This window comes from Chiloscyllium punctatum, chromosome 9 (assembly GCF_047496795.1).
Source record: "Chiloscyllium punctatum isolate Juve2018m chromosome 9, sChiPun1.3, whole genome shotgun sequence".
NCBI classification, from domain to species: domain Eukaryota; kingdom Metazoa; phylum Chordata; class Chondrichthyes; order Orectolobiformes; family Hemiscylliidae; genus Chiloscyllium; species Chiloscyllium punctatum.
The window spans coordinates 28,502,723-28,528,479 of record NC_092747.1 but is presented as its reverse complement, the minus strand read 5'-3'; the positions used below and the strand labels follow the sequence as shown (position 1 = coordinate 28,528,479).

General features: G+C 42.1%; 1 protein-coding gene across 1 annotated transcript in view; it reads left to right on the top strand.

Moving 5' to 3' along the window:
* The window catches only part of gpr143 (G protein-coupled receptor 143), an 88,818-nt gene that overhangs the window by 49,907 nt on the left and 13,154 nt on the right, over positions 1-25,757 (top strand). Inside the window, exon 8 of the mRNA XM_072576603.1 lies at positions 7,752-8,004. Coding sequence (XP_072432704.1) covers positions 7,752-8,004 — 253 coding nt within the window. The remainder of the gene's footprint in view (positions 1-7,751; positions 8,005-25,757) is intronic.

Here is a 25,757-nt window from a genome sequence, read left to right as displayed (position 1 = left end):
GTGACTAAATGTATGCACTGTTCCAAGTGTGGCCTAACTAAGGATCTAGACAGCTACAACATGACATTCCAATTTTCATATTCAATCTCCTGCCCGATAAAAGGCAAGCAAGCCTTATGCCTTTTTAACTATCTTATCTATTTTTATTGCCCCTTCCAGGGAACTGTGGACATGTACCATAGATCCCTCTGTATGTTAACGCTTATAAGGGTTTTGCCATTTGCTGTATAATAACTGCATGAATCACCCTTTTTGCAGCTTTAATAAATTATTCCCACTTTTTAATTCTGGTTTTACTGAATGATTCCTGCTCTGGACAGCTAAAATGCTTTTGTTCCTGCCTTTATCATAGCTTTTATGGAAGATCTCTTGCCTTTTCTAGGCTGTGTGCAAAACCTTCCAAATTCTCTGTCCACATTATTGTTTTAATTACTCTCTTCATGCTGTCTGTCCGAGTCTGTAACTTCGGATCAATGGTTCTTTTGTAGCCTTTTAATTCCTTTTCTGTAGTCATGCCTCGTGGTGCCCATTCACTATCGCAGCAACAAATACATTTTTAAAATTCTTGCCTTTCCAGCCTAGATAATGAATCGCTTTAAGTTACTCCAGAGATTTTAAGCTTTGCTCCAATGTCTGTTCTCTCACCACTGGAGTCCAATTTGGGACAGCTCCCACAGATCACTGTCTGGCAATGTGGTCTGTCTGTGCTTTTGGATTTGCGAATTCTCCATCCCCAGGAAATGCTAGCTCTCCTGATACAATGCATCGATTTACTAGGTCTGAAAAACTTTCACCATTCACTGATGTACTCCTCCTTGATTAAACCCTGCACTGACTAAAAGCGGTGTCTGAAGATTTCACACCATGCATTGTGTGAGCAGTCAAATCAAATCCACTCCATTCCCTACCATGTTGTTGCATAAGATAGTCACCGTAGTCCCAGAAGATGATAGGTTGCCCCCTCATTTGAGAAAGAGACATCTGGTGGGTGATTTTAACATGAGGGTCACCATGCCTCAGACTAGGGGCAAGGTCAGCAGGCTGGACCTTGATGGTGACTTCAGCCAGCTGTGACATCACTGTTTCACAAACTGGCTATCCAGCCAACTGAGTGAACTGAGTCCCACATTATATGGCTGTGTCAGCTCACTGTGCTGTATGAGCTGCTGTTCATAACGAAGTTCCTGTCACCATCCTCTAAGGGTAGAAAACTGCAGAGTCGGGCTTGGTCTAAGTTGGTAGATAAAACTGCTTCCTGGTCAAGCTAGAGAAGTCTCTTTTTATAATGAATGATTTATTGTCATGTATATCTTGAAGATACGTTGAAAATTGTTTTGTCACCACCATCTGGTGCCATTTTGAGCTATAATAGGAAATTGCTTAAATAGGAATTCAGTTGCTGATCAAATTGATGTCTCCAGCATGGTTTCAGGACTTATAAAGTCTTTGCAAGGTGTTCCAGTTCTCAAGAAGTCATGCTCCTGGAACAGCAATGACCATGCTAATGCCCCAGGAGATCCTGACTCTGCTACCATCTGACACCACCAGGGGTCCCGGCTCCGGGCCTACCGCCCCACCCATCCCAGGTGTCCCGGCCCCGGGCCTACTGCTGCCAGGAGCCCTGACCCACACTGCTGACGCTGCAGCCACCACCCCTGCTGACACCACTCTAGCCTCAAAGGTGAAGAAAAAAAAAGAAAAAGATGAAAAAATAAATGAGAAAAGGATGCTTCCAGCCTGGAACAGATGAGGTCCTACAAACCCAAACACTACCTACTGTGCTGGCATTTTTATTAACGAGGCTTGTTAATTAATGTCTTAAAGTATGTACAGGTCATATTTGTTGTTTTGAGATTTTGCAGAGGAGTAGATGTTAGGCTCCACTACTTTTGAAAGCTGGAGGTGTCCTCTGAGCAAGACATCATGGTGATGGTTCTTATGGCACTGCTCAGTATTAACCCTTTCAAGCCCACATCCTTTCCATTTTGGGCAAACACAGTTTTTACTACTAGGAAATGAAAGTGCCAATCATCCAGACGCTTTAAAGTATCAATAGTAGAAGTTGCAACCACTTCAATCCACTTAGTCTAGTTTTGTTTACACAGGCCATTTTGTAGCACCAAGAGATACCTGGGTTCAAGTCCCACCTGCTTCAGAGGTGTGTAATACCATCTCTGAACAGGCTGATCAAGAAAATAAGGTACATTCTCGACTACAGGTTGTTGGTAGCAGACTGGCTGCCTCCAGGCTACTGCAGTACTGAGACAGTACTGGGAGGGATGGGGCGGTGCTGCAGAACGCAATGTTGCAGTCAGTACTTGCTGTAATTAAGACCTAAATAGAACAGCACAATGAATAGAGTGAAAAATACCTTGCGTGAAAATCCAAATTGTTTGCTATTCAGCCTTCACATCACAGGAAAGAAGATGTGTTGCATCACCTGCTCATGCACCTCTTGTGTTCGTGGCATTGAGTTAGATAATCATTCCTGTACCATCCCTATAATCCCGATTATGTCCTGTAAATCTCTGTACACTAAAAATCTCAGCCTTGAATGTAATGAATGACTGAGCTTCCACAGCTGTCTAGGGTGGAGAATTCTAAAAATTCACCTCAATCTGAGTGAAGAATATTCTCTTGTTTCAGTTGTAAATGGATTGACCCATATTCTAAGACTCTGCCCCTGGTTCTAAATGCCTGCTGCACTCTCTGTGCATCCTTCCTTCAGTAAGGGGCACCAAAGATGCACACAACCCCCCTGGTGTGGTCTCACGGAGCTTCTATATAATTGAAGCAAAACATTTTGCTCCAGCACTCCAATCCTCTGGTGATAAAGGCCAACATACCATTTGCTCCCTAATTACTTGCTGCAGCTGCAGGTTAGCTTTCAGTTTAAAAATGAAGGGCCTTTATTCGATTCATAAGTGGATTGAATGCATAATCAAATTAGCTATGATCTTATCAAATGGTGGAGGGAACAAGTGGTTCGCTGCTGATCCTAAAACTTGTGTTATTAAATATTGCATATTTAAGAAACGTTTTTTAAAAATGTTGATCTTTTAATTTTTTTTCTGTCATTAATGTAAAATCTAAGCAATCAGTATCTAGGGGTATCACATTATTTATATGTAACATGAAATCTTGATCTCCAGCAGGAAGGCAGACAACCACTTTTCACTGAAATTGTTATCATCTCAGCTGGGTTTTCCACTGAAGTGTTTACATCCAGCAGACACTAGGGGGTAGACTTGTGCCATCTTTGGCTGTATTCAAGAACCAGACGAACAGTAGTTTTAGCTTGCTGAAGGTGTTGCTTTTTTTTGGAAATATCTGGTGCTTTAGAATGACAGTTCAGCAAGAGTTCCCAGATCTGCACTTGCAATTGTAGTGAAAGACTGGAGCAATATTCAGTGGAATATGTTAAATGATGTTACACCGTGTGTCCTGGCCTATCTGCTTACCTTCTGTGGGCGGCATGGTGGGCAGTGGGCGGCACGGTGGGACAGTGGTTAGCACTGTCGCCCCACAGTGCCAGAGACCTAGGTTCAATTCCCACCTCTGGCAACTGTCTCTGGAGTTTACACATTCTCCCCGTGTCTGCGTGGGTTTCCTCCGGGTGCTCAGGTTTCCTCCCACAGTCCAAAAATGTGCAGGTGAACTGGCCGTGCTAAATTGCCCGTAGTGTTAGGGGAATGGGTCTGGGTGGGTTGCTCTTCGGAAGGTTGGTGTGGACTTGTTGGGCTGAAGGGCCTGTTTCCACACTGTTGGGAATCTAACCTAAACTGCTATATACCTTCAGAAAGATTTACTGTGTAAATTTTCCTTAGGTGCTGTTAGAGGTATGCAATACAATATGCCCCTTTCGAATTTTGATGTATCTCAAACCATCCTGTCTTTCAAAACCTTTAGTTAATTTGTTCTGAACACTAATGAACAATAACTTGTGTCCGCAAGTTGTCAACAAAAGTAATTATTGTCCCCACTAGGGTAGTGAACTTGTGTAACATCTAGCAAGCAGTCTGCTAGAGGGTATGGAAATTGGATTGCAATGCTTTAAAGAAACAGTTTGAGCTTAACACTTCAGTAAATCAAAGGACAACGCAGCTGAGGAAATTGCAATGTATGGCTTACTCCATTAACTTCACTGTTTTTCTCATAAATCAGTTTTTCTAACTTTCTCAATGTCTCAATCTTTGGACCATGCAACTAAACAAAGCACACAGGAATGCTGATTTTTTTTATATAGATTTGGATATCCTGGTAGAGGTGAAGCTGATGAAAATAACTAATTATCATTGTCCAGAGCAATGGAGAGGGGCATTCAGCCCCTTGAGACCACTCCCCTATTCAGTCGTTTCCAGCCCCTCTGCCCTATGGTAGGAGGATCTTACACAATGAGTCTTTATGACGGTAGCAACAAACTTTAGTGGGTCACTCAGTTCATAATCCTGGATTTGGGAATATGTCAGTCTCTTTGAATGCAGGGCACTTTTTTTTGCATTGGAAAACTGGTTATGGAAGGACCAAAGAGTGACTTTTGCTGAGTTGACTGTTCTCCAGTAATTGATGCTTCTGCTGGTGATTGTGCCTAGGAGTATTCCATAGAGCAGTGAGTGCGTCTGAGCTGTTTCACACAATCTAATGTGTCTCTTTGACGGCCATCTTTGTGAAGGTGCTTTCCAATGCAGCCAGCTGGAGGGCAGTATGGGGTAGCATTGAGACTCGACATGTGTGAAAAATCTGGCAGAAAGGGTGGAAGAGTCTTTCTCACCACCAGGAAAGCCACATCTTGGAGCTGGTTTGAAATGAGATAATTTATCCAAATGGATGGTTCCCTCAGCAGACCATCAAATCCAACAGAAATCATCGTCTTGTTTTCCTGCAGGGCCTTGTTTTGTGTGGACTATACTCCCTCATGAACTTGTGAAAAGATGCTTTTCTGCAAAAACTTTACCACGATGGACAGGTAGTATGCCACTGTCTTACAGAAATTGTTTTGCAGCAATGCAACCACAGCCAGCCCCCTCAACACTGGGAACAGGAAGAACCTAAGAATGCAGAGAGAAAAAGATGAATTAGGTGCAGAATTAGGCCATTTGGCCCTTTGAGTCTGCTCTCCATTCAATGAGATCATGCCGATCAGTGTTTTTTCTGAATTTCACATTCCCAAATCTCAACTTCCCTAATCTAAAATAATAATATTCAATGGCCCTGCCTTCTCCACCATTCGGCACAGACAGTTCCAAAGTTGCACAACCCTCAGAGAATTTCCCGTCATCTCCGTCCCAAAAGGGAATCCCTGAATTTTAAAAGTATTCATAGTTCAGGACGTTTACCTTGTCAAGACTATTCAGAATCTTTTAAACTTCAACCAGATCACATATTAACATTTGGTGTTTGTGTACAGAGGCACTTTGCTCAGCTTGATGTACTCACATGTGGCTGTCAGAATGAAGGAAATCTTGGGTTTGTTTCCTTTTTATTGAGATATTTGTCACTGTAGACATGATTTCTCATGATTGTGCGCTGCTATCAGCTGGGATCGGTCTCCATCCTGGAAGAAGCAAAATTTAAAATTGAAGACTGAATTTTGAAGGGCACGGTGACTGAAATTTGTGCCATTTATGCTGAATGTATTGGCTTGCCACTTCATAAGGTTTGCTTTCATTGTATTCATAATTTGTTATATAATTCATAGCTTAGAGTCAGCCACAAATTGCATGTTCAACTTTTGTTGTTAATTTTGGATTGGACAATCCAGGTGATTTATTCGAGGGTGGTATTTAATGTTTGCTTTGTTTGACTCTTGGATCGTAATAACTCATCTGTTTCAAGCGATGAACATTTATGGCTTCATTCTTTCAGTAAAGAACTGCAATTTCCAATTTGTTTTCAAAAAAAAGCATAAAGAAATAGTTTCTACCAACTTCATAACATTGCAGTAGCTCATTTAAATGAAGGTATTCAGGACTCTAGGATGTTTACAGAGAGCCACAAAGTGAGGGAATTGGGAATTTGGACTCTCTCACTATGGATGGTTTGATGTCACAACAGGAGGAATTGACGGAGTGTCAGAGAAGTGGCAGAAATTCCATCAGTCTAACAGTCCATGTATAGCAAACCTGTCCTTGCCCCGATTTAAGCACTTGAAAAGCATGATGATTGAAATCCTATAGAAAATTGCTCTGGTCCTTCCTCGTGGTGAGTTTCTTTCTTATTTGAAATGAAGGCTTATGTGACCTCTGGTTTTCTCATACGGGGCCAATGCAATTTGTTCACTATCAACAGCTCTGCTTGAAGGTTGATCTAGAAGTAGGGACCACCTTGTCTGAAGCAGATTGTCAATGTCGGCCCAGCAGAATGGAAGAGGCTGGGATTGTGTCTCATCTGCGTTTTTACAATTTTAATTTTGAATTCTTAGGCAATCTTTCCAATTGGTTGCTGATTGATTGCTTTATTGTTGTCACGTGTATGGAGATACAGTGACAAGTGTTGTTTTGCCTGCTAAACAAGCAGATCATACCACATGGTGTGCATCAGGACAGAGTGCAGAATACAGTGTTACGACTGCAGAGAGAGGGAGCAGAATTAACATTTTGAGAAGTCTGTTCATAACTCTAATAATAGGGAAGAAGTTGTTCTTGAATCTTTTTGTATCTGTGTTTAAACCTTTTATCCTTTCTGCCTGTGGAAAAGGATATACCTAGGGTGGGATGGGTCTTTGATTATATTGGTTGCTTTCTTGGGGCAGTGGGAAGTATAGATGGAGTTAATGGATGGGTTTGTGGGGCTTATCTTGATCAGTCAGTGTAAATTCAGAAGATTCATGTGGATGGCACTAAATTTACAGTGGCCAGTTTCAACTTCCAAGAAATGAGTTTAAAGGTGTATTAATTCTATCATCTTTCAACAATCTCCACATCAGGAAAATGAAACCTTTCAAATGTTGTTTGTCTTCAGAGTAGAGGCTGTACTTGTCTGAAGATTAAATGGTACTTCACTATTCTACATGATAATGTTCATTGTATATCTGTAATCATAATCCCATTTGTCAGAGAAAAACATAGAAAATAAGAGTCTACTGTACATTAAATATGATCATCCACTCTGTACCCTGTTTCCCCTTTTCTCCCCATAACCTCTGATTCCTTTAGTCCTAAGAACTAACTCATTGAAAACATTCCGTGTTTTGGCCTCAATTGCTGTTTATAGTTGAGCATTTCACAGTCTCATCACTCTCTGGGTGAAAGATTTTCTCCTCATCTCAGTCCTAAATGGCCTACTTTGTATCCTCTAACTCCTGGTACTGGATGCCCTGCATTTACCCTGTTAGAATTTTATATGTTTCAATGAGAGCCCGCTCATCCTTCTGAACTCCAATGGCTAACCAACCCAATATCTCTTTATACATCAGTCCAGTCCAATCATTCCCAGAAATCATTCTTGTAAACCTTTTGGTTGCACTCCCTCCATAGCCAGGACATCCTTCCTCCGATAAGGAGACCAGAACTCCACACAACACTCCAGAAGTAGTCTCGCTGAAGCCCTTTATATAATTGCAGTTAGACATTCCCTGCTCCTATATTCGAACTGCCTTGGAATGAAGGGGCACTATTTGCTGCCCTCTCACCATCTTCTGCAGCTGCATGCATACACAAGGACACTCCTGGTCTCACTGCTCCCCCTTTCCCAATCTATTTCCATTCAGATGATAATCCGATTTTCTGTTGTTTTTTGCTTTTCGTTTACAGAGTATCCTGAATCCAATGCAAGGCTTTCTCAGCACTTTGGCATTTTATGGCTGGACTGGATGGGACTTTGATTTCAGGTTTCAAAAGAATGAGATTCAGTGGGAATTACCAACGGCCTCTGCTTCAGCTGAGAATGAGTATGAAAACCCTGTGGCAGCGTCGCTGAATTACCACGATTACCTACAAGAATGTGAAAAGATGATGACTGAAAATAGTCACGACAGTAATGATGAGCTTTGTGCCCTCTCTGAAGGTAATGGGAAAGCAAATGGTTTCTTTGCATCAAATTCCCCCGTCTATCAGGGGCTGTAACTGGCTTTCTCAAAGTAGCCACAACCCATTCTGTGACTTCTGCTGCTAAACATTCTTCTTAATCACAGTGAAGGTCCCTCGCTGTTAAAGAAGGGGGGGATGCCTTGTCAACATTGCTCTGTGGTCAACCAGCAGATGGTCTGATGGAAGTGCAAATCTCCGCATAACCCAGCTCTACAATTGGGTTGATGTTGATGTTTCACACAATCTTCCCTTCAAGCCCATTGATTTCCAGCTTTGTTTAAAACCGCAGAACTCCTTCTATCCCTAATTTTTCTTTTCTCCTCTTATCCCTGCATTTTTAAATCCAGTCTCTGCCTTTTCTAGAACTACTTCATGATTCATGGATCATTTTTAGCATTTTCCTTTTAATCAGTGTCTTGCGAGGAAGTTATCCCAGGTGTCCTGACCAATATTTTATCCCTCAATCCCCATCAGACCAACAGTTTACCTGGCTGTTCTCACATTGCTGTCATTTCATTCTCCTTGTTTTCTTTTGTTTGTTCATTGATTTTTATTTCGTTCTTTTTTTTTTGGTTCATTTTGTTTTTCTCTTTTTTTTTCCAATATAGGGCCTGGCTGTTCCTTCCAGCTCCCTGTACTGCCCCCCCCCCCCTTAGAAAGTGCAGGTCTCTTCCAATTCCAGCTTGAGAACCTTAATTAGAATTGTTCCCCTATTGGAGACTATGCTTTCAACTCTGAGCTCTCTCTTGCACATACCTCACTTCTCACTTCCCTCCCTTTTTTTAAGATGCTTCCTAAAACCTACCCAGAATCATAGACTCCTTTACAGTTTGGAACAGGCCATTTGGCCCATCGTGTCTACACATGGTCTCCAAAGACCATCCTATCCAGACCCACCCTCCTACCCTATTCCTGTAACCTTTCATTTCCCCAGGTTAATCCACCTAGCCTGACCATTCCTGGTCTCTGTGGGCAATTTAGTACAGCCAAGGAGGAAACCAGAGCACCTGGAGGAAACCCCTCAGACATGGGGAGAATGTGCAAACTCCACACAGCCTGAGGCTGGAATCAAACCCAGATCCCAGCACGGAGGCAGCAGTGCTAACCACGGAGCCATCGCATCGCACCACCCATTTGAACTACCTCTTTGACTAAGCTCTGGGTCATCTTCCCTAACATTTCCTTACACGACTTGGTGTCAAATTTGATTTAATAAAACTGCAGTGAAGTGCTTTGAGAAATTTCTCAATGTTAAAGGTGCTATTTAAAAAAAAAAAGTTGTTTCTCATTTTTATAACATATTTGATGCTGCATATTGTAGAATATCATGAACTCAAATGACAGGAATTGACTGAGTTCAAATCAAGGAATGGTCAGTAGCTTGGACCAAGTCGGGGTTAACCCCCAACCACTTTAAATAATGTTTCAATTACCAGTACTTTGAAAATTTAACTGAAGTGAGTAAAGCATGTTTTGGCTGCAAGAGAAGCCTGAATTATATTGTCAGTATATGCAGAAACATAATGTCTTGGAACTGGAAGTAACAATCAGTAACACTGTTTTATATAATGCCTTTTTAATGAAGCAAAATCCCTTTTATAAATAGATCTGAATGGATCAGGCTCAAACAGAAATGAGTGTTCTACACAAACTTCTTTTCTGTAGATGGCTGTAATCTTAAAACAGAAACTATTGTTGTAACCCCTAGAGAAAAACAGAACTAATGTTTCAGGTCAATGACCCTTCATCAAAATTGACATTTAATGTTAACCGTCTCCTCTCTCTTCAGTAGGTCAGGTAGTATCTGTTAAGATTCCATTTTCCAGTTCCAAACGTTATTTCTGCATAAACTGTCCACATAAGTCAAATTCCCTTTGCAGCTACAACACGCTATAGTCACGTCAGCCAGTGTTTCAATTATTACTACTTTATAACAACAGTGTGGAAGTGTAAAAGAGAAATCACACAGGTGCTCTGAGCTGTGATACCACGCTATGTGGGAGTTGAAGAAATGCCCACTCTTAGCATTGAATGCCAAAGGCTTATCAAAATGGAGACTACTCTCACACATTCCTGCATGAAAATAGTCCCAACCTCTTCAGTCTATCCTCATAACTGAGTGTTCCTCCTCTCTGTAACCAGTTCTGCATTCACATCTTTCTTGTTATGTGGTGCCCACAACTGCACGTGGAACTCCAGCTAAATTTAATAAGTGTCTTATACAAGATCAGCATCACCTGCTTGCTGTCAGACTCTGTTGCTGCAATAGAGTCATAGAGATGTACGTCACAGAAATAGACCCTTTGGTCCAACTCATCCATACTGACCAGATATTCCAACCCAATCTAATTGCACCTGCCAGCACCTGGCCCATATCCCTCCAAACCCTTCCATTCATATACCCATCCAGGTGCCTTTTAAATGTTGCAGTTGTACCAGCCTCCACCACTTCCTCTGGCAGCTCATTCAGAGGGTGTTCATGTATGGAATGAAAACGTTGCCCCTTGTCTTTTATATCTTTCACCTCTCACCCTAAACCTATGCCCTCTAGTTCTGGACTCATCCACCCGGGGAAGAAACTTTGTCTATTTATCCTATCCATGCCCCTCATGATTTTATAAACCTCTATAAGGTCACCGACGCTCCAGGGAAAACAGCCCCAGCCTATTCAGCCTCTCCCTGTAGCTCAAATCCTCCAACCCTGGCAACATCATTGTAAATCAAGTTTCACATCATTCCGATAGGAAGGAGACCAGAATTGCTTGCAATATTCCATCAGTGGCCTAACCAATGTCCTGTACAGCTGCAACATGACCTCCCAACTCCTGTATTCAATACTCTGACCAATAAAAGAAAGCATACTAAACACCTTCTTCACTATCCTATCAACCTGCAACTCCACTTTCAAGGAGCTGTGTACCTTCACTCCAAGGTCTTTGTTTAGCAACACTCCCCAGGACCTTACCATTAAGTGTATAAGTCCTGCTCTGATTTGCTTTCCCAAAATGCAGCACCTTGCATTTATCGGAATTAAACTCCATCTGCCACTTCTCAGCCCATTGGCCCATCTAATCAATAAAGCTGTACACACTCTGTTTTACTTACTGCTCTCAACCTGTCCTACTATTTTTCAAAGATCTTTGTGCATATTCACTTCAGTTCCTCTGCTCCTGTATTCTTTTAGAACTGTACCTCCCTTTATTTTCTTGTTGTCTTCAATGTTCTTCCTACCAAATTGCAACACCTCACACTACTCTGTATTGAACCACATCTGCCAACTATCCACTCATTGCACCAACTTGTCAATATCCTTTTGGATTTCTGAGTATCCTCCTCTCAGTTTACAATTCCTCTAAGTATCGTGTCATCTGCAAAGTTTGAAATTGTTCCCTGCACACCGAGATCCAAGTCATTAACATATATATCAGGAACAGCAAGGGTCTCAATACTAACCCAGAGAAATTCCACTACAAATTTTCCCCAAGCTGGTAACATATCCATTTCTTTGCCAATTTTGTGTCCATGTTGTTACTGACCTTTTTATTCCATGAGCTATAACTTTCCCATTAAGTTTGTTGTTTGACACTGTCACGATAGTCCATGTACACCCCATCAACAGTATTACACTCATCAACTCTTTATTAACTCTTCAAAAATTCCAGCAAAGTTACTTAAACATGATTTCCCCCTTAGAAATTCATCCTGACTCTTCTTAATCAATTCACCATTTTTCATGTAGCTGTTAATTCTATCATGAACGGTTGTCTATAGACGCTTTCCCATCACGAAAGTTAAGTTGACTGGGCTATGATTGCTGGCTTTGTATTTTTATAGATTTGTTAAATGTGATGAGGATTTTTCACAGAGACATTGTAACAACCCACATTCACTGATCACTAACTCAGTCTCTGATACAATGTTAGTGCCTTTTGTTCCTGATGATGAATCTCCACATTTCTCTGCTTAACTGGTCAGGAAAGTTCACACTCTTAAAAATCACCTGAACCACAAAATACAGAATTTACTAGTAGCTCTGCCCAAAACTCTAACTAATCAATGATTTGATACAATTAAAGAACAATATAGTCAAATTGATGGTCTCCATTTCAATAGGAAAATTAGAAAAGGAGTTTTTTGTAAAATGGTGAAAGACTGGGAATTGTTGGTATTCAGAACATCCTTGTAAGCAAACCATAGAAGGTTTAACCACCAGAGAAATGGGGCTGCACAGGATGTGGCTTTCTTGGGGATTAACAGTGCGTGCTCCAGGCTGGTGGCTGGAGGTTTCACAGGTAGGGAAATAAGTAGGATTATGAAAGGCACCATCTTCATTTGAGCTGACTTCGGAGATACACACTTAGCACATGCAAGCACTCCTTGGCAATGTATGCTGGTAACCAGGGTTAACATTCCTTCCCAAATGCTCCAAACCCCTGACTTATACACCATCGATGCTCTGTCCCTGCCAAATTCCTACTTCTCTTAAACAAGTAACAAAGAGGATTGATGAGGGTAGAGTGGTGGATGTGATTTATATGGACTTCAGTAAGGCGTTCAACAAGGCTCCCCATGGGAGACTGGTTAGCAAGGTTCGATCTCTTGGACTACAGGGAGAACTAGCCATTTGGATACAGAACTGGCTCAAAGGTAAAAAAACAGAGGGTGGTGGTGGAGAGTTTTATTTCAGACTGGAGGCCTGTGACCAGTGGAGTGCCACAAAGATTGGTGCTGGGTCCTCTACTTTTCATCACTCATATAAATCATAGGAGGTATAGTTAGTAAGTTTGCAGATGAAAGTGAAGAAGGTTACCTCTGATGACAGCAGGATCTTGATCAGATTGGCCAATGGGCTAAGGAGTGGCAAATGGAGTTTAATTCAGATAAATGTGAAGTGCTGCATTTTGGAAAAGCAAATCTTAGTAGGAAGAAGGGCTCCTGCCCGAATGTCGATTCTCCTGCTCCTTGGATGCTGCCTGACCTGCGCTTTTCCAGCAACACATTTTCAGGACTTACCATTAAGTGTATAAGGTCCTAGGGAGTGTTGCTAAACAGACACCTTGGCGTGCAGGTTCACAGCTCTTTGAAAGTAGAGTCACGGGTAGATAGGATAGTAAAAGAGGTGTTTGATATGCTTTCCTTTATTGGTCAGAGTATTGAGTACAGGAGTTGGGAGGTCATGTTGCAGCAGTACAGGACAATGGTTAGGCCACTTTTGGAATATTGTGTACAATTCCTGTCTTCCTATCAGAAGGATGTAGTAAAACTTGAAAGGGTTCAGAAAAGATTTACAAGGATATTGCCAGAGTTGGAGGATTTGAGCTATAGGGAGAGGCTGAATAGGCTGGGGCTGTTTTCCCTGGATTGTTGGAGGCTGAGGGGTGACCTTTATAGAGGTTTATAAAATCAAGAGGGGCATGGATAGGATAAATAGACAGTCTTTTCCCTGGGGTGGGGGAATCCAGAACTAGAGGGCATAGGTTTAGGGTAAGAGGGGAAAGATGTAAAAGACACCCAAGGGGCAACTTTTTCATGCAGAGGGTGGTGAGAGTATGGAATGAGCTGCCAGAGGAAGTGGTGGAGGCTGGTACAATTGCAACATTTAAAAGGCATTTGGATGGGTATATGAATAGGAAGGGTTTGGAGGGATATGGGCCGGGTGCTGGTAGGTGGGACTAGATTGGGTTGGGATATCTGGTCGGCATGGACGGGCGGGACCGAAGGGTCTGTTTCCATGCTGTAAATCTCTACGGCTCTATTTGCAAGAGAGCACAAAGTGCCACGTAGAATCTCTGTTTAAATTCATGTTTGATTGTCTTTTTATTAAATGTCTGTATTCTCCTTTTGCCAAATTTTGAAATTCTGAATCCTCGGGCTTTTGTAAGCCTCTGCTATTGATCTAATAATATCTTTAACTGCAGTTAGCTATGAGGGTTCATTTATCCTGTTGGATGTTTTGTCTTCGAAGAATGTATGTTTTTGGAAATCCAAAATTAATTATCTAAATGCTAGCCAGTACCTAATGAATCAAAATGTTTCATTTTTCCAATCCACCTCCGCCTACATCAAAGGTGATTTCAATGTTGTCCTTTGTTTAGATTTAAATTTTAGATTGAACTACATCTTTTTCAAACTTGATGAAAAATTGTCACATGATTGTCATTTTTCTGTAAAGTTTCTTTTGCACAAAGATTATTTATTAACCCATTCTTTACATAATACCTGATATTTAATATGCTATGCTCTTGGTTCTGGTCCTCCAGAAATCTGTCTCAAATACATTCCAGGAATTCTTCCTCCATGGGATTGGTGCTCATTTCATTTACTCCGTCTTTAAGTAGATTGAAATCACCCATTTACTTTACTACATGCACCTCTAAATCCCTGATTCTATACCATGGTCCATATTAACACACTTCTACCCCATGCTGTTTCTTATCTCAAGCAGTTTCTGCTTTCTATTCAAATTGATTACCCTCTCTCATAAACGCATTACTCCCATTTCATTGTCTTATCCTTCTTGCCTGGCCTTTTATAAATATCAAATATCCTTTCAATATTTAGCTCCTAATCTTGGTCACTCAGCAGCTCCCTCAGAGCATTATGACTAGACTATTAATCCAGTTCTGTGGAGATCACTGCAGCATATGGTAGAATTCGAACTGAAGTTTAAAAAAATGGAATTAAGAATCTGGTGATGACCATGAAGCCATCGCTGATTGTCAGAAAAACTCATCTGGCTCACAAATGTCCTTTTGAGAAATCTGCTATCCTCACTTGGTCTGGCCTACATGTGACTCAGTCATGACTTTTAACTGCTCTCTGAAATGAGTTAGTAAGCCACTCAGTTCAAGGGTAGCTAGGGGTGGGCAATAAATGCCATGAAAAATTTTTTTTAAAAACTACATCTCAGTAATGGTAATTAAATCCTATTTACTTTTGCTTTGACCCATTAATTCACTCATTGTTTGTGAATGCTGCATGACTTCAGAGTGTGCTTTTAATTCTTGCCTTTTTAACGCTATTCTGCAACTCGACCTTGGTTGATTCTAGGATTTGGTTCTGTTGAGTCTGCAATGTGATTTGGCTCAGTCACATATAGGATAATGCGCTGTCAGCAGACAAGGGCTCCACTTGGCACTGAAGCCAGCTCTGCATGCTGCTGAATCAGTTCATAGATTGAACAGAAACGAGGATCATTCTGCTGATGTACTGGTCTAGTGGCTGTGTTGTAGACACACTGCTCTATCTGGAAATTAGATACGGATCTGTTAATCTATAATTGATGCTGAATTCCTTTTGTTCACATGGGAGGATGGTAAAGTTGCAGCTCCACTCTTTTTGATCCTTCAAAATAAAAGTTAGATCTTCTGGACCCTGAAAATGTGTGTTTGTGGATGCATGAAGGTATTGTTGGGAACTCTATAAATAAATTCTTTGCAACTCTCTTCACAGTAGAGGACACTAATAGCATCCAAAATTACCAAATCAAGGGTGAGAAGGTGTGGAGGAAATAAATATAATCACTATCATGAGCGAGAAAGTATTAAGGAAACTAATGAGGCTAAAGATTGGCTCTGGAGCTGATAGAATGTACACTGGCGTGTTAAAGGAGATAACTACAGAGATCATGGAAGCACTGGTTGTAATCTTCCAAGAATCCTTAGATTCTGGAGTGATCCCAGAGGATCAGAAAACTGCCAATATAACACCTTATACAAAATAAGAGTATTATATGTAATATATTTAGTATTTCCAGAAGGCTTTTCATACACAGGGCTGTTCAATGAGATAAGAGCCCATAGTGTTGGAGATGGTGTTTTAACATGGCCTGAAGATGAATTGACTACAAAAAGATATTTGTTATAAAGGGGTCACTTTTAAGATGGCAACATGTAACTAATCGAATGCAACAGGGATCAGTGCCGTGGCCAACGCTATTTACAATATGTATTAATGACCTGGAAGTTGGAGGTAATGGACTATCATATGCACAGAGCCCAGCACAGCAGACTACTCAGACTGCCGCCATCTTGGAGATCTCACTTTTGTTTGTTTTTAAGAAGGCGTGTTATGGCATTGATGAGGTATTTAACATATCGGTAATCCTTCTCAATTGGTATCTCGCTACTGGCTAGTTAGAATCTCACCACACAGCTTGGGAAAAGCCTAAGATAGAATGGAAACCCATTGCAGATGACAAAATAGGTGGGATGGCAAGTGGTAGGAATGACAGAATTTGTAGGCAGATAGCGATAGGTTAAGCGAATAGATAAAACTTTCTGGAATATTGTGTGGGAAAGCTCAAGGTTATGTACTTTTCAGTAGGAAGAATGGAGTGCCTGAATTGGATTATAACGGAGAAAGGCTGCTGAGAGCTGGAGCACAGGGATTTTGGGGGATGGTCAAATTAGAAACTTGAAATGCTAGCATTAAGTAGGGAAGACAAATGGGCTGCTGTTCTTTATTTCAAAGGGAATGGAATAAAGAAATAGTGACGTCAAAATCTCAGACTTAAGTGGTCGCACGTTTAAAACTGAAATGAGGAGGAATTTCTTCTCTCAGTATTTCATAAAGCTGTGGAATCCTTTACTGTAGAGGCCTGGCGAGGCTGGGTTGTTAAGTACACTTAAGGCTGGAATAGATTGTTTTTTTAAAAAAAATCAGTTCCATATTGTGTTGGTTTGAATGTAGTCCAGAGTCTATGTGGGATCAGTCGGTTCTGATTTTTTTTAATCAGTAAGGGAATCTAGGGTTACGGAGAAAAGGTAAGAAAGTGAAGTTGGACAATATCAGATCAACCCATGAATTCATTAAATAGTAGAGCAGATTCAATGGGCTGAATGGCCTACTTGTGTTCTTAAGTCTTATGGTGTCTCTACTGTGAAGCTGTTCTTTGAAATGGCTAAGATAACCAGAGGGTTAGATAGGGTGGACAGTGAGAGCCTTTTTTTCCTTGGATGGTGACAGCTAGCAAGAGTGGACATAGCTTTAAATTGAGGGGTGATAGATGTAGGAAAAATGTCCAGAGGTAGTTTCTTTGTTCAGTAGTAGGGACATGGAATGCTCTGCCTGCAACAATAGTAGACTTGCCAACTTTAAGCGCATTTTAAATGGTCATTGGATAAACATATGGACGAAAATGGAATAGTGTAGGATAGATTGGCTTCAGATTGGTTCCACAGGTTGGCACAACATTGAGGGCTGAAGGGCCTGTACTACTCTGTAATGTTCTAAGCTCTATGTTCTCCATCTTCTTCACAACCAGTGGTGTGAGCCCATTGGTTTGTGCCATCTGCAGCACCACTGTCCCCTAATGGAGTGAAGATGCCCCTCCCTCTTCCAACTTGACTTCTCTGGGCATTCTGTTCGGCCTCCTCCTGGAAAAGGATATAGTTATGAATCTGCTCTGAAAACTTTACAGGGTCTACGTAATGTGAGCTACGGTAAGATGTGTAGCAGAATTAGATGAGATTCTGACTCTGCAGCAGTGAGATACCAATTGAGAAGGATTACCGTTATGTTAAATACCTCATCAATGCCATAACACGCTGCCTTAAAAACAAACAAAAACAAGAGATCCAAGATGGCAGCAGGCTGAGTAGTCTGCTGTGCTGGGCTCTATGCCATAGCCTCCGGCAAGGTGGACCTTTACCGCCTCCCCCCCCCCCCCCCCCCCCACCACCTCGTTAACCGCCTCAGGAGAAAAATCGATAATATAAAGTTACTGAACATCTGGAGTTGCTAAAATTGCTCTAAGGTTAGGGTGAAAGGAATACAGCAGGCAGGGCACTCCCCTTAGCCATTGCTCAAACTCCCGGGGTGGCCCCCATTGGATTTAATGGGGCAGCAGCATTTACGCTCGGAGTTTGGCAAACTCTGAGAAAAGATTGAAGCAGCGATGGAGCCAATATCTGCCATGCTGAGAAAGCATCAGCAGGAGATTCAAACCCTGGATCGAAGAGCAGGAGTGGTGGAGCAGAGGACTGCGGCATCGGAGACCGCGGCAGAGGTCTCGGGAGGAGGGAATCCGAACTTTGGAAGATCAGGTTCGGGTCCTTCAGGAACAAGTGGACGACCGGGAAAACAAAAGTAGAAGAAAAATTTTACAGCTTGTGGGTCTCCTGGAGTGTGAGGAAGGTGAGGACCTTGCTGGATTCCTGGAGAAGTGGCTCTCAAAGTTCTGGGGCTGGAGTTGGACTTAGGCCTGATGAGTGTGGAGCGGACCCACCGGATCACAATCCAGGCCGGATTCCACCGCCCCCTGCCCCACCTCCGTGGTCCTAGTGGTGGCTCCAGCATTATAAAGAAAAACAGTTAGTGATTGAAACAGCAAGAAGACTGGGAAGAGATCCACAGGCTTTAACATACAAGAATAACGTATTTTCAAGATTTCTCAGGAGCCATAGTTAAGAGAACATTAAAAGATCTGAACATTCAATATTCCTTAGGGTACCAGGCAGTGTTGTGTTTTGCTCACAGCGGGATGCTATATAATTTTGATTCAGCAGAAAAGGCAAGGGACTTCGTGAACTCTTTGAAATAAAGGACTTGGGTTGGGAGTAGTGGTGGGGGAGATTGGTGAAGGGTCATCGTTCTAGATAATGGTACTGTTTTTGTTTACTTTTTCTGCCCTTATTTTTCTCCTCTCTCCCCTTTTTAGTAGTTCTGTTTTATAGCTTTTGTACTGCCTTGGTGTAAAACCTGATTTATGTATCATTGCAGTTGGTTAGTTATTGTCTGGGGATTTTTTTTTTGTTACTGTTCTTTTTGTTTTGGATTGGGGATGGCCATACCTGTGGTTAAACATGCATGCAGAAGAAATGGGGGTGGGGGTGGGGGGGAGGTGGACATCCATTGTTAACCCAGAATGTAAATAATATGTTTCCTTTTATCTGTGTGCATTGCCTGGAACTAGGGTGTGGCCTCAGCCTGGAAGGAGCCAGGATGGTAGCAAGGATTGGGAGGATCACCCCCTTTGGGCAAGGGAGGAGATCGCTAGTGAATTGGGATTTATTTAAGTGTTTGTTGAAGTTGTAGTAGTTTTGAGAAGGAGCAGTTTTTAGATTTTATAGAGTTAATGGCTGATTTTGCTCGCTGCCCTTCAGATATGTTTTCTCCTCTTAGGAAACCATGGGCTGCCCTGGGTGACCATGGCTAGTGATTTATTCAGGTGGTGCACCTGGAATGTAAAAGGGAGCCATTCCCCCACTGTCAAGCCTTAGGAAGGAAAGGGTGGACATTGCCCTGCTGCAGGAGACGCATTTAACTGATAAGGAACATCTGAAGTTGCAGCAGGGATTGTTATGACAGGGTATTCTTCTCCTCCTTTGGCTCCAAGAGTAGAGGAGTGGCTATACTGGTAAGAAGGAACCTCCCATTCCAGGTAACTGAGCGAATTAAGAATGAACGTGGACAGTTCATCATTCTTAAAGCTCTAATACTTGGAGAAGAGTATGGCGTCCTGAATGTTTATTGTTCCCCTGCGCACCCTCTTAAATTTCTAGTTGATGCAGTTGCTAAATTAATTAATCTTGGGGTGTGCTGCATGATCATAGGCGGATTTTTAACTGCCTAATGGATCCCAGGGTAGACAGGATGGCCGGTACACCCACACAATCTAGACAGTTGGTGGATTTGTGGCAGGAGTTGGGATTAGTGAATGTGTGGAGGCATCTCCACCCTAATGGAAGAGACTTTACTTTTTATTCCAACCCACACAAGTGCCACAAGCAAATTGACATGTTCCTTATGCTGTCGATTTGTTTGGACAGAACATGGGTGTTTAATACTGGGAATATAACTATCTCAGACCGTGCCAGTGTATTTAGATGTTAAAATCAAGGGTGGTGGAATGGATGCACTTCACTGGTGCATGGACCCATTCCTGTTAAAGGATAGCAAATTTGTTGAGTACATTACAAGAGTGTTCAGGGCCTTCTGGGATATCAGCTCATGTATGGCCAGTAATCTGGCAATACGTCAGGAGGCCACTAAGGCATATTTACAAGGCTTGATTATTCCATATTCAACGACTAGAACGAGGCAGAGGGAGGGGCAGCAATGAATGTTGGAGACCCGGCTGAAGGTAGCTGAGGGTGCGTGTTATATAGGCCATCATTGGTTAAGCTGCAGCAGGTCACAGCTCTCTGGGCTGCTCTTGACTCATTGCACACACAGGTGGCAAAAAAAGGTCTCCTTCGCTAAACAAAGACTGTTTGTTTGAGTTTGAATTTGGAGATAAGCCAGGTAGATATCTGGCATATCTGGCTAGAAAGACAAATGTTTCCCAATCCATTATAGCTGTTCGAGAGAAGGCTGGCGTAGTTACCCGTGAGTTGAAGATCAATGTTAAATTTTGGGAATACTTTGCAGAGTTATATTGGTTGGAGGATGGTGAAGACTGTGCAGTGAGATTGCAGTCCTTTTCTGAGATCCTGGACTTCTCCAGTATAAACGCTGAGCAGCTCTCCCTGTTAAATACACCTATGACGATATAGGAGGTGTAGGAAGCAATAAAACATCTCCAGGGTGGCAAAGCACCAGGGCCAGATGGGCCAGCGTTTTATAAGGAATTCATAAATGTGTTGGTGGAGCCACTTTTGGGGGATGTGTAGCTATTTATATACACGGGACTGTCTTACGCCCTCTCTTAGGGAAGCTAATATCTCCCTCAATTTAAAAGAAGAAGAAAGACCCTGAAGAATGTGGGTCATACAGACCAATTTCACTGTTGAATATAGACTTTAAAATTCTGTCAAAGTACTGATCGTGAGACTGGGAAAGGTCTTGCCCCATATTATAAAAGAAGATCAGTCAGGTTTTGTGAAGGGCTGTAGCTCCTCCAACCATATCAGGAGGGCACTGAACGCAGTACAAATATGCCAGCAAAGATTGATCCCGGGTTTGGTGGTCTCCCAGGACGTGGAAAAGGCGTTTGACAGATAGAATGGCCATCCCTGTTTGGGGTCCTAGAGCGCTTTGGTCTGGGTGGAGTCTGCCAGATGGGTGGCAGTGTTGTATAATGATCCCAAGGCAGTCATCATTACAAATGGCACTAAGTTCGATAACTTTAGTATTGGGAGAGGTAGTCAACAGGCAGGTCCTCTTTCACCACTGTTATTTACTTTGGCATTTGAGCCATTAGGTGAGGCTATCAAGAGGGACTCAGAAATAGTGGCACCAGGGTGGGAAGATGTCCTTTTGTTCTTGGCAAAGCCAGAGGAGTCTTTCCTCGATTGATTCAAAAAATGAATTTTTTTGGCAGTTTTTCAGGATGCAGGATCAACTTCACGAAATCCGAAGCCATGCCGGTGGGGGGATTAATGGAGGTGCCTGATCTGAAGGATGGAATGCAGTTCCCGTTTAGATAGTCATTAGTACCCCAGCCTTCCACCAGCTGGAGAGGATAAAACCGGATTTGCAGCAGTGGGAGGGGTTACCGTTATCATGGTTAAAATGAATGTTCTTCCTCACCTGTTGTACCCTATGAGAATGCTCCCGTTGTTGCTGCCCAGATGAGTGTCACAGAGGCTCAGTGTTTGGCTAGGGTCCTTTTATTTGGTGTTGCAGGCACCCCCTAATTAAATTTACGAAATTGCAGCTCCTGCAGGATGAGGGGTGGGGGGGTGGACCTTCTGGACTTGAAGAGATATGCCCATTAGCATATGTGGGTGACTGGGTATGGGGGGGGGGAGGGGGGGGGAATTCAGAGTCTATTTGGCTTGATGTTGAAGCCGTGCAGTAGCGATGTCCCCTAGTTAATTCATGGATAAGATGAAAGCTGGGGGCTCTTACACTGCTTGATTAATCATTTTAAATACGGTGAAGGCCTGGAGGCAAGATGAGGGCAATTGACTTAAGACCTTGCTGTTTACCCCGTTGGCAGGGGTCTAAGGATTTAAACCTGGGACAATGGACTCCGGCTTTAAGGCATGGGAGAATAAGGGAATCTCTTTTTGGGGGATTCACTGGGGGAGGTCCTGATGTCATTTAGACAGCTAAATCAGAAATATGGATTAGGAGAAAGTGAGGACTGCAGATGCTGGAGACCAGAGTTGAAAAATGTGGTGCTGGAAAAACACAGCAGGCCAGGCAGCATCTGAGGAGCAGGAGAATTGACGTTTCGGGCATAAGCCCTTCTTCATTCCTTAAGAAGGGCTTATGCCCGAAACATCGATTCTCCTGCTCCTCGGATGCTGCCTGGCCTGCTGTGTTTTTCCAATATCACATTTTTCAACAGAAATATGGATTGTCTAAGAGGGACCTTTTCCGGTACTTTCAGGTAAGGGATTATATACAGAGGAAGACCACGCTCCTGGCTCAGGTTTACAAGTCAGAGGTGGAGGAAAGAGTGCTCCAGTGTATGGATGCTCCTTCAGTTAGTGCTTTGCATCATTTACAGAAAGGACATGCCTTAGGGGACATGGGGAGACTCTGTAGGACTTGAAATGGGGAACGAAGAGAGGATATTTCATTGGAAACATGGGAAGAAATATGAGAAAATTTAAAGAAAACCTCAATATGCAACAAAGCGCAGGCCATGCAATTGAAGATTTTACACAGGGCTCATATGGCACCAGAGAGGCGAGCTAAGTTCAAGAGAGGACGGTCTTCAGGGTGTCCCAAATGTAAAATTAGTACAGGCACTCTCACACACTGCGACTAGTCATGTTGCAAGATCCTGAGCTACTGGAGTGCCATGGTAAGGGAGCTGAAGGAAATCCTGGGAATTGAAGTCAAAGTGGACCCAGTATTTCTTCTTCTGGGGTTGCCAAATTTGCCCTCTCTGGGGGAACACGGGAAGAGACTGTGTAACATTCTTACCCACTGTGTGAGGAAGAACACTTCAATGAATTGGACATTGGAAAAACCCCCAGGTCTTATGGGGTGGCGTAGGCTGGTGATGGAGCATCTCGCCCAAGACTACTTCACAAATATGGTGCACCACAAAACGGAACAGTTTAAATTTTTTTCCTCTTTACTTTTTTTTTTGGAGACTCCAAATCTCCTGGGTTATTTTTTAAACCCCACACTACCGCCTAACTATGGTAGTGCTTATATTTTCGGAGCAGTTCTATAAGACATGGCGACCCTTTCAAAATTATATTGACGCAGACTTATCGGCAATATTAATTAGGGCCGTGATATAGCTATGGGAATCAGTTTGGGTGCCAATGGGGCCCTGGGAGGGGAAGCTGGGGGAAAAAGAAATATGGGATCAATGACTGGTGTCCCCAGGGGTGGGAGCTTTAGTGGAGGTGTGGTGAGTGAAATAGAATAATATAATGTGATATAATTTAATTTAAGCTAATTTGAATTCAAGCTTAATTTAATTTTATTTAATTTGATTGTAGTTGAGTTTGAGTAGATACATTTGTTCTGGTAGAATAGTAGGTAGTTTGTCATTAATAGTATGGTCATATGATATTGTTGCACTACCTCGTTTTGTATTTTGATATTATTCTTTATGTGTAGTTGTTTTGTATAAGATTTGAAAAAGTTTCTAATAAAAATATTTATAAAAAAACAAAAATAGAAATTACTGGCAAATCTTAGCAGGTTTGGCAGCATCTGTGGTGAGAACTCAGAGTTAACATTTCCAGGTCCAGTAACCCTTCTTCAGAACTGATGATAGCTAGGGAAAAAGAATAGTTTTTATTTAGCAGATCATGGGCTGCTACCACAAACAACCCATTATCAGTTACTAATAGTTGCCAATACAAGCTATTCACTCTTCTAGGCTGATCTTTTTCCACTCCATTGTCTGTCCAACTGTTCTTCTCTCTCTTTGAGCTCCAGCTCTACTTGTTGTTTACTCCTCCCCCAATCCCTGTCATCTGTGCTGTGAGACTGTACGACTATCAGTACGAAACATGGACATCCAGCTAGACACACAGCATGGAAACAGACCCTTTGGTCCAACTCATCCATGCTGACCAGACATTCCAATCTGACCTAGTCCCATTTACCAGTATTTGGCCCATATCCCTATAAACCCCTCCTCTTCATATAAAACATTTAAATGCGTCTAGATGAGTAATTGTACCAGCCTGCATCGCTTCCTGTGGCATCTCATTCCATATATGCACCATCTCTGTGTGAAAAAGCTCTCCTTCAAGTTCTTTTTGAAACTTTCCCCTCTCACCTTAAAACTATGCCCTCCAGCTTTGGACTCCCCCATCCTAGGAAAAAGACCTTGGCTACTCAACTGCAATTCCACTATGCACCTGCACCCCTAGGTCTCTTTGTTCGGTAACACTCCCCAGAGCCATTGCCTTACCAAAATGTAACACCTCACATTTATCTGAATTAAACTCCATCTCCTACCCATTGGCCCATCTGATCAAGGTCCTGTTTTACTCTGAGCTCATTTTCTTCACTAGGAGTGGTGACCAAAGGCTTGCTAACAGTAGACATAAGGTTGGGGTTACGGACAAAATGACAGCAAGAGCTCATGGTCTACCCTTAGTGAATAATGGCCACCAGCATGAAAAAAATTGATAGTATATAATCTAATTTATGGAAATTGTTTTAATTTGAGTGGTTGTCAAGTCCAAAGTGAATATTATGGAGACAATTAATCTATCGGTGGCTGTTTTTTTTTAGCCAATGAGACAACCCTGCCTCGGTGTTCAATAGTTGGAACTTGTACTGAATAGTTAAATCGTCCACATTTACTGTCGACCATTTTTGTGTTGTTTAGTGTGAAATGGAATTTCAAAGAGTTTGAGAGTTTGTAGGACACATTTAAAATCCAGGAAAACGACAACAAAGCATGCTGCATTTTGGTTTTACTAATTTGCATCCTGCAAAATTCAGTCAGATCTTACCTCGACAATTGCCTGACAGGGTTTGGATATTCATTGAAAAAATAATTGTAGATTGTATCATTTATTTGAAAAGTAAGAGATTTCTGCAATTGATTTTGACTCCATATTCTGGATTAAAGATCTCTCAAAATTATCCATTCTTTTCTATAATGACAATATTAAAACTACTTTGTTGTTTCTTTGCAATAATTGTGTTTTGGCTCCATGAGAGTTTGAAACCTTTAGAACTCAATAATTCCATGTAATATTTGACTAAGGTGTTACATGTTACATGGTTTATGTAACATTTAGGTGGGGGTGAAAATCACTCATTTGATCACACAATGTTATGGACCTTCACATGAGCAATAGTACCTAGGGCTTTGACCAGACCATTTCACCATGTCTAACACAAGCATTCATTTACAAAACCGCAGAACCATGGAACTCTGAACCAACCGGCTCTTCACATTAAATTGTAGTGGCAGTGGAATGTCTGGTTTATTTTGTCTTCTCTTTTTAATGATGGTAGTATATTGAGCTGTGCATTTAGTGCAGATTTCTTGAACAAAAAATAAATAGTGTTCAGTAAACCTCTGAGTTTGATTCTTTCCATTTGATGTTCAAAGCCAATAGGAAAAAAAAGGATACAGCTTTAAAGCTGCTCATGCTCTGCCACTTAGTCATTGGCCTTACACTTTCTGCTCATTTGTCAAATTCCAGCAGAACACTGAAACTCACTGCAAGATATTTTCTGTCCATTGGCTTCACAGTCTGGCCATATCAATGAGCTGCGTTGAGCATTGGGTAGGTGAGATGGGTGGGTGGGCCTGAAAGGGTAGAGGAAGGATGGACTGTCTAAAGCTTATGGGCACCCTCTGCACGGCACTTCCTGGATCAATAGGTTGAATCCTGGCCCATT